Source organism: Nematolebias whitei, chromosome 16, assembly GCF_014905685.2.
Source record: "Nematolebias whitei isolate Nwh7 chromosome 16, NemWhi1, whole genome shotgun sequence".
Classification (NCBI taxonomy): domain Eukaryota; kingdom Metazoa; phylum Chordata; class Actinopteri; order Cyprinodontiformes; family Rivulidae; genus Nematolebias; species Nematolebias whitei.
Genome location: NC_056513.1, coordinates 6,636,277 through 6,646,064, shown reverse-complemented (window position 1 = coordinate 6,646,064; position 9,788 = coordinate 6,636,277). Strand labels below are relative to the sequence as shown.

Genomic DNA, 9,788 nt, shown 5'->3' with positions numbered 1-9,788 from the left:
CAACAACAACAACAACAACAACAACAACAACAACAACAACAACAACATTTTAAAACAGTCAGGAATCAAACTTAGAGCAAAAAGTCTGGCAGCGTGGAAGAAAAGCTGACTCAAGACTTTTGCACAGAACTGTGGCCGAGCCCCAAAGCTTCATCACCTTCAGCTTCATCGCGTCGATGGCATCCAGAACCCAGCCCACGGTGCCGTCTCCTCCACACACCAGCACCCGGACGCTGCCGGGGGGCAGCAGCACGCACAGCTGGAGAGCTTTGGACGGAGGCAGCTGCGACAGGTCAAACACCTGGAGAGGACAGACCGCTCCGGATCAGAACACGGGGCGGCAACCGGACAGCGAGGAGACGTTCGGACTCTGACCTGCACCGGGTTAAGGAGGGTACGAAATTCTCCCAGCAGCGCCTCCCCCATGTTGTTGCCGCTGCGCGTGTTGGCCAACACCAACACCGGAGTCCAGCTGCTGCCGCAGGACGCCCCCAGCTGCAGAACAACGACAACACACAACATTTTCTCGTGAGCCGTAAGACGCCGAGTGGCGCCAGAGGAGGCGGCGCAGGAGAGGCCGTCACCTTGGTGAACTCGTCAGGGTGCTGGCGCCGCAGCTTGTTCACGTGGTGCAGGTAGTGAGGAGGGATGATGAGGCTGTGGAACTCGCCCAGGTCGCACACGTCTGCATCCGCCAGACTGTCCATGCAGTCATCGTGCACCGTGGTCTGACACCACACACACCTGAGGGGTTGGGGGGTGGGGGACATAAAACTGTCAGACAAATAAAAACACAGGAAAAACAAGCCGAGCGCTGAATGACTGCTGAAGTTGATGGATGAAGCTGAAACTGGGCTGTTAAAGCTAATAGAAGCAGAACTTCAGCTGAAAGGAGCTAAATGCTAGTTAAAAGCTAAAAGTACAGAGGAGTTCACAGTAAACTTGAGGTGCCAGGTTCTGTGTCTTACGGTTCCTTCAAATGAAACTTTCCAAACCTAAATCGTGCTGCCATGTTGCTTTGGTTTCGTCTTTCATCCGAAAGACTTCCTCAGTCTGAGGTGCTGTATTCAGCTCAGTCTTATAAATAGCACCTTCTCAGAGTGGATCAACCAGTTTGTTGCTGATCAAGGACCATCAGCCTAACAATGGATCATTAGCACACTGATGGCTGTTTACTGTTCACAGAGGGCTGAGTGATACTAGCAATCACAGCATTGTAAGAGGGGGACAGTTGAACCCGGAGGCCTCCACCCCTGTTTAATGATGGACGATTTCTTTTCACAAAGATGGCCTCCTTTACTCCTCTCTCAAACCATCGTTCCTCTCTGTCCAGGATGTGAACATCTTCATCCCTGAAAGAGTGACTGCTGGCCTGGAGATGAGTGTAGACTGCAGAGTCCTGGCCTGATGATGTTGCTCTTCTGTGCTGGGCCATCCTTTTGGCCAGTGGCTGTTTAGTTTCCCCGATGTAAGACTGATCACCCTCCTGACACTGAACAACATACACAATATTACTCTGTTTGTGCCGGGGACTGGATCTTTGGGATGAACCAGTCTTTGCTGTGATGTATTTTGGGGTTTAAAACCACTGGGACGTTGTGTTTAGAAAATAAACGTCTCAGTTTCTCCGACACTCCAACAACATACGGAATGACCACTGGTCTGGGTCTGGGTTCCTCCTTTTCACCTGATGGCTGACTGGAGTCCTGCTTGGGTTTCTTCTTAGATCCAGTCCCCCGGCACAAACCTTTAAGAAGCATAACCTTGACTCAGGAATCCTAGCCAATTATAGACCTATATCTAATTTAACTTTCATCTCAAAAATTTTAGAGAAAATATCTGCTGTTCAGTTGCGTGAACATCAATAAAGAAGTAATCTGAAAAGTTTCAGTCAGGTTTTAGAGCTCACCACAGCACTGAATTGGTGAAAGTCACTAATTCTCATGGCCTCTGACAATGGACAGGTGTCACTGGTCCTGTTCGACCTCAGTGCTGCATTTGATAAAGTTGATCATATTTTACTACAGGGCCTTGAATATGATATTGGGATTACAGGAACGACTCTAAATTGGTTTAAAATAAATCATATCTATCTGGTATATTCCAGTTTGTAAATGTTAATAATGAATCTTCTTTATACGCCAAAGTTAGTCATGGTTCCGCAGGGTTCAGTGCTTGGACGAGTACGCTTTACCTTATTTATGCTTCCATTGGGTAAAGTTATTAAAGCAGCATGGGATACATTTCATCGTTATGCTGATGATACACAGTTATATTTTAGGGGTGCACCGATTACAGTTTTGTGGCCGATCACCCATTTCTAAAAAGTCTGATCTGCCGATTGCGATTTTGTTTTATAAGCGACACGGTCAGGTGTTCTAAGGTCCAATGCACCTTCAAATTTCCAATATTACTTTGTTGAAAAATATACCTTGAACAATATCCTAGAAACAATACAAACTTGTTTTAACTGGCCATGAGGTAGTGCTCTGAAATATAAATGAAGTTCAGACAATTGTTGTTAAAAATAAATCGGTAAAATGGTTTTCTCATGCAAGTATCCGATTTCCCAAAATTAAGGAAATTGGGGTCGATTTATCGGCGTACCCCTATTATATTTGTCCATAAAGCCCGATGAATCCAATCAGCTATTTAGACTACAAACACGTCTTAAAGACATAAAAACCTGGATGACCCTAAATTTTCTGCTTTTAAAACTGACAAGACTGAGGTTTTAGTTTTTGGACCTGAGCACCTTGAGAATAAATTTTTCAGTCTTTCTTCTTCCTTGGATGACATTAATCTGTCCTCCAGCTCTAATGTTAAAAAGCTTGGTCTTATTTTTGATCAGGACGTGTCTTTTAACGCCCACATTAACAACGTTACTAGAACCACCTTCTTCCACCTGCGTGATATCACTACAATTAGAAACATCTGATCTAAAAATGATGCAGGAAAACTGGTTCATGCATTTGTCACGTCTAGACTGGACTATTGCAATGGTTTGTTATCCGAGTGTCCAAATAATTCTTTAAAAAGTCCAATTAATCCAAAATTATTCTGCCAGAGTCTTAACTGGAGTTAATGGGAGAGATCATATCTCTCCAGTTTTAGCTTCTCTCCATTGGCTCCCAGTCAAGTCCAGAATTTAATTCAAAATCTTACTTCGAACCTACAAAGCCCTCAACAACCTAGCTCCATCTTATATTACAGATCTTATTCCATATTTTCCAAACGGAACACTTCACTCTCAGACTGCAGGTTTACTTGAGGTTCCTAGAGTTTCCAAGAGCAGAATGGGAGGAAGCTTTTTCATTTGGCTCCTCTCTTGTGGAACCAACTTCCAGTTTCTGTCCGTGAGGCTGACACATTGTCCAGTTTGAAGACTGGGATTAAGATTTTCTTTTATGATTAATCCTAGTTAGAGTTGGCTTGTTATGCTGCTATAGGCTTAGACTACTAGAGGATAAAATGACCTCATTTCTTAAAATGAATTGTTAGAAATGAATAGTTTTCATTTGATATTATTTCTTCTATCTTAACAACACGTGATTCTCTGCCATTGTGTATCTGTTCCTCTCAAATCCAGCCGGTGGAAGCAGCCGGCCGCTTGTCCTGAGCCTGGTTCTCCTAAAGGTTTCTTCCTCACCAAAGAGCTTTTTCTTTCCACTGTCGCCTTCATGTTTGCTGAAGATGAGAGTTCTGCGATGACGTTAAACTCAAAGCAGTCTGCTCCTCAGATAAATAGTGTTATTAACTTTTTATATACAGTATATGTGACCTGAGATGACCCCTGTTGTGACTTGGTGCTATGCAAGTAAACTGAACTGATGTCCTTCCATCTTGGCGTTGTTTTAACACTAATTCATGTTTCAGAGCAGTAACCAGGCTGCTTGATGAATCTGATCAGCTGCACCTGCTTCTTACGCGCTCCTACTTCCTGTAGAAGATGGACCACTCTCTCCACACACAGACTCAGTTTTCTTCTTCTTCTTGTTTTATTGGCGGTTGGCAAACAACTGAAGGAAGCATCACCGCCACCAACTGGTAAGGAGTGTGGACCACATGACAAAAAAACAAACCCTCTCTTTCCTTTTATATCCTATTATACAACCTATAGCTTGATAGCCTCCGTTTCCTCTTTCTGCAATAAATCAACAATGTCTAGTTTAATTTTCTTTTTACTAAGATGTCTAATCAGTTTGTTTCTTTGAACATGATATCTCCTGCAATGCAAATAATGTGTTTTACGGTTTCCTCTTCTCCACTCACGTGTCCCGGTGTATTAAACATAATGTTCAGCCCAGTGTGCCCAATTCGGAGTCGTGAAATAATTGTTTCTTCTCTCCCGTTTCTTTCTGTTCTTCTCCTTTCTCCAATTTCCCTTTGGATTTTATAAAACCACCGCCCTTTCCTTTCTTCCTCCCATAATTTTTGCCACTTTTCTTTCATTTTTTTGTTTTATTACACCCTTTATTTCTGTTATACCAAACCTAACATTAATATCAACCACGTCCTGACTAGTGCTCTCCTTAGTCATCCTGTCTGCCTTTTCATTCCCCATAACCCCGTGATGTGCTGGAACCAGTATAAAGTTTACTGTAATCCCCATCATGTTGATCCTATAGTGTTTTATCTGGTCTACTATCTCAGACTCAGCTTTGGTTTAGCTTGGACAGAATAAATCACAACAAACTGCGTGCACAGAGGCTGAAGTTATTTATGCGGAGAAACGAACAGGGCGCCTCCTTCCGCGTGTTCTGCGCCATCACGGTACCTGAGGTCGCAGAGCTTGGGCTGGGTCCCGCACTGCTGCTTGCACACGGAGCAGTAACTGGCCAGAGGAACGTTCCCTCGGACCCAGCGGTGCTCGGGCCGCGCCGGGGCCATGATCTCCTTGCACGGCAGGCTCCGGTCGGCCCTCCGCAGGCACTGCTCGTCCGCGCACACGCCGCAGCAGTCGCAGAAAGCCCCGTGCAGGATGTGCTGCGAGCAGACGCAGCAGTAGGTGGGCTTGTTGAACAGGTCCGTGTAGTGCCAGCCGTGCTTGCTCTTCCGAAAGAACTCCTTCATGGAGGTTTTCCGCTTGTGGCGCTGCGCGCTGCACCACAGCGTGATGACGACCGGGACCACGACGGCCACGGAGGTCCAGAACAGCAGGGTCCACTCGTCCCGGGAGCCGCAGTCCTCCTCATCACACATCGCCGCCGTTAGCGAGAGGCGACTCTCACGGAGCGGAAATGAGTGACACCGAGCGGAACGTAAACAACAGACACTGCGGAGGACGCTCGGCACGTTTCCCCGCGAAACCCATGTTGACAGACAGCGACGAGACGGCGCTACTCAATTAATTTACGACGTAAAAGTGGCTGAAAACACGAAGACAACGACGTCACGTTCAAACCGGAAGCTTTCGCGGTAACAGAATGAAGAGTATTTGCACAACAAGATGGTACACACCCGCTTCCGGGAAGAAAATTAAACTGGTCGTTAGCTAACGCTGGTTAAAATATTCGTTAATCCTCAAATAGTAAATATTTAACTAACACCAGCTCATCATTTAGCAATTAACAATGAGTTGAAATCAGTAATTTAGGTTTCTCTAGTCAAAACAAACGCTTAAAGCTAGCCATAATTAGCATTCAGGTATCTTAAATCTTTAAATCGGGTCATTTATGTTATACACAAAGTGTATTTGAATTTGTTGTAGTATCTTTCCAGCTATATTGGACTGTAAACAAACAAGGATGTGCTAAATTATTTATAAGACAGCGTCCTTCTTTTTATGAATACGTTTAAACGAACCCGGAAATGAGCAAAGGTCCACATCTCGTCTCTTTAAAGCATCTCTGGTCTTGATCGCCTGATGATTAACAGTGCGCATGCGCTTTAAATCATCTGCGTCTGGTAAAATATGGAGGCGGAAACAGTGACGCATTCCCTCAGATGTTGCGCGCAGTTTGTTTAATTTTTCAAACCAACTAAATAAAATAAAGGTATTTAACAAACACTAGCCACTTATAAAGTGTTAGTTCTTTGCAAGAAACAAACATAATTAATCAACAGTTTATTTAACTGTTATCAACTTTTCACTTTTATTTAAGGATAATGTGTACTGATTTTAGTAAAGTGGAAGGCTCATGGACAGAGAATAAGGAAAGTAAATTTTACTGCTCAAGGTTGACACGTTTTGCTTTTTTTAGCTTCTTTTAATTACTCGAAATTTATCTTAAAATAAAACTTTTAAGTGTATTTACTTAACACCACATTAACAACACTTTCCCCTGATCTGCACAAATAAATTCTGACAGTCAACTGAACAGCTAGAAAATTATTTTTTATATAAGTCTGGGAAAATTTACCAAAAGAGCTCTAAATAAAAGAAGCTCCTGTCCAGATGTCGCTGCTCACAGCGCCATCTAGTGGTCGGAATTCTTTATACACTTTGATTCTGCAGACAGTGATGGATGCATGCATTCTTATTTCGATATAATTAATATTTTGGCTGTTGACTACTCTTTCACTCATCTTCAGTTCTCACCATAACAACAGACTTTTAACTGCAGATAGAAGAAGAAAGTAAACAAACAAAAACAACTGTACAGCTGATGAAAGTCACGTCATCAAAACAGGGAAGCAATTCTGCAAAGGCATCAAACTTCTATTCCCGGAGTCTCAGTTTTTATATCTTTAGGAAACACCTTCAACCTTCTAAACCGTCAGTTTTATTTTAACAGTTTGTAGATCTAAAAGCAACAATAACGTAAACACGCTGTTGCTTTTAATATTTAATGTGCTCATGTAGACACATGGGTTCATGCACCTTTTTGTGCAGTTTATGTGTAAATTCACTTAAAGGCTGAAAATTAGTAAATGTTTAAATATAACTATTTGAATGACATTTGAAAATCCTGTTGAACAAAACAAATTTCAGATTCGAGAGTTTTAAAAGTGTGACTGAAGCAACATATTTAAAAATCAGAAGTGGATCGGGACTTTTGCACAGAACATTTTGTAACAGTTTGTGGGTTTAGAGGAGGAGGAGGAGGAAGAGGAGGAGAATGCTCCTCTTCAGCTCTTCTGGACTCTGCAGCTCAGAGCGGTGACGACCCGGCAGGTGGAGGTGATGAAGATGAAGAGGCTGGTGGTGTTTCTGCTCCTCCTGGCGCTGCTGACCTGCTGCTCAGGTAGGATCATCACGGTGAAGACAGGAAGACTTTAGAATTAAAAAAATTAAATTTTCTGCCTTTTTTTTATGTTCAGCACAGGCTCATCTTTATTAAAGACAAAGTTATTAAAGTTATTAAAGAAAAATGCTTGTCACAACAGGGAATTTTTTTTTTATTAAAAAAAATGGTAAAATATGGGTAATAATTTGTTTTAAAACATAAAGTTTTTATTTTAGCCCATTTGGTTGTGTGGTATCAGCTGGGCTTGTTTTGCCACGTCGCTGTGAGGCCTCAGCAGCCGAACCATCAGCTGCAGTTCGGCTCTTGTTGACAGAACTGGGTTGAGTTCCGAGGAGTCACGCGCCGCTCGGACTCCTCGGGGAGCGAGGAGGATGAATGGGAACTTTGTTACCCGCCCGACCTCCTCACACAGGCCCCAGGGCTGGAGGGGGGCAGGGGGGACTAGACCCCCCCAGAGGGCAGTGAAAGCAGCTCTTATGGGTTCTAATAAGTTTGGGCGTACACACAGAACTGAACAGAACCTCACCAGCAGCAGGTGGAGGTTTGGTCCAGGTTCTTCATGAGAAGACAAACTAAATGTGGCTAAAATCAACTCTGAGCTAAATAATTTAAGAAGCTGATTAGGTTCAATGTTCTCCCTTTTATGACTCCAACTCTAAAACAACGTGTGTAAAAATGTAAAATAAAATAAAAATACATTTTATTCCCAACATATCGGTAAATATATCAAATACTGAAGCTAAGAAATTGTATAATTTTGAAATGTAATATGGATTTTTTTTTTTTACAGCAACACACTTTATAGAAAAGATGGAAGGGGCAACAAAAGGCTGAAAATATACAGTAAATGTTTTTAATTTAAAAAAAAGAGCTGAAGGAGTATATTACCACTAATTAGATTAATTGGCAACGGGTCAGTCAGATAACTGGGTATAAAAAGAGACTTTTGTAGAAGCTGGGTCGCTCAGAGGTAAAGATGGGAAGAGGTTCAGAGAGCAACGCTCTTTTCAATGAGATAAAGTGGAGAACCGAACCGAGACGGATCCAAATTTAAAATCCTGTTTGGGAACCACGTCCTCTGCACTAAAGAGGATCCAGACGGTTATCAATGCATCAACAGTCTGCTTCTCTCATGGTATGGGGGTGCATTAGTGCCTCTGAAATGAGCAGCTGGAGTGGAGACGTTCACAGACTGTCTCAGAGGGAAACACGGACGTGGTGTTGCTGCCTTTTGATTATTATTATTTTACATCTTACGTTTCAGATTCGGGCTTGTGTTCCAGCGGCTCACAAACTGTTTCCATTTTTTTTCCTCAGATGCAAACCCCGTCATCAAGGAGAAGTCTGCCAAGCAGCTTCTCCGCAGCAAGAGGCAGGATCGTCCGCTGAAGGCCGGACACCCCGACGAGCCGATGAGGGTAAGATATGACCCGGAGTCGTTGCTTTGAAACGGTCTTCAGCGCCGTCAAGGCGTCTGATCGAGCTTCTTCTTAACAACCTGCCATGTTCAAAGAGTGTCCGTGTTTTATACGCAAGTTCTGCCGGCAGAGCTTGGTTTGGATTGGAGGTTTGAAAATCCGGGGTACGTCGGGGGTGTCCGAATTAAAATAAGGACCTGGTTCACACAAAGGGACAGTTTAAATCAAAACATTAACTCGAGCCGGGAACGTCTTTTCTTGGCTGCACGTCCCTCAACAGGAGTCTGATTCATTAGATGTTCTCTGACGCTCCTCCTACAACAAAATCAAAAATGACTGAAAACTAAAAATTGTTCTGAGCTTCAAAGTCGGACAACTGTCCCGAGAAGTCGGCACTAAATAAAGTGTGCTCGGTTTCTAAACTGAACGAGAGGCGCGCACATTCAAAACATCATCTCCAGGGCCAGATGAGACGTTTTCCAGGGCCACATTTGGCCCTCACTCCTTCAGTTGGCACATGTGGCTTACATTAATTTTAACAATTTAATAAAACTTTTTTTTGGCTTTTAAAGGTTTCAAAGTTTTTAACTATTAGTTAAATAATTAATAGTGATTTAGTATTTCATTGTTTCTGATTGTGCTTTTTGTTTTTATTCCTTGACATTTAACACGTGATATGATTTATTGTTTCCAATGATGATTTTATGATTTTATTCCAGATGCTGTAATTACATCTTATTTTGATGATGTGATCTTTTTGTTAAACACTTTGGCAACAGTTCCTGTTTTAAATGTGCTAAACAAATAAGTATGACTTGACTTTACAGTTACAGTCCAGTATAGGTCAAATAAAAATACATAATTTTACATAAATACACATAAAAAATGGACAAACTGTAGATTAAAAATCACCAATTAAAATATAGTATGTTGAAACTGGAGTAAATTTAATCTAAATCTCTGTGGACATCCTGTCCACAAGGGACAGAACACCCTGTCCACAAGGGACAGAACATCATGTCCACAAGGTCCACAAGGGACAGAATATCATGTCCACAAGGTCCACAAGGGACAGAACACCCTGTCCACAAGGTCCACAAGGGAAAGAACATCATGTCCACATGGTCCACTAAGGACAGAACATCCTGTCCACAAGGGACAGAACATCATGTCCACAAGG

The 9,788-nt window shown here is 42.7% G+C and overlaps 2 protein-coding genes across 2 annotated transcripts in view; one reads left to right on the top strand and one right to left on the bottom strand.

The window, feature by feature from the left end:
• The window catches only part of dgke (diacylglycerol kinase, epsilon), a 12,309-nt gene extending 6,870 nt beyond the window's left edge, over positions 1-5,439 (bottom strand). The window contains exons 1-4 of the mRNA XM_037690095.1: positions 4,778-5,439; positions 585-744; positions 376-495; positions 158-301 (exon numbers count right to left, since the gene is read on the bottom strand). Coding sequence (XP_037546023.1) covers positions 158-301; positions 376-495; positions 585-744; positions 4,778-5,202 — 849 coding nt within the window. The 5' untranslated portion in view covers positions 5,203-5,439. The remainder of the gene's footprint in view (positions 1-157; positions 302-375; positions 496-584; positions 745-4,777) is intronic.
• A 1,644-nt stretch (positions 5,440-7,083) lies between these two features.
• Positions 7,084-9,788, top strand: part of c16h17orf67 (chromosome 16 C17orf67 homolog) — a 4,219-nt gene continuing 1,514 nt past the window's right edge. The window contains exons 1-2 of the mRNA XM_037690094.1: positions 7,084-7,187; positions 8,508-8,608. Of these exons, the coding sequence (XP_037546022.1) occupies positions 7,127-7,187; positions 8,508-8,608 (162 nt within the window). The 5' untranslated portion in view covers positions 7,084-7,126. The remainder of the gene's footprint in view (positions 7,188-8,507; positions 8,609-9,788) is intronic.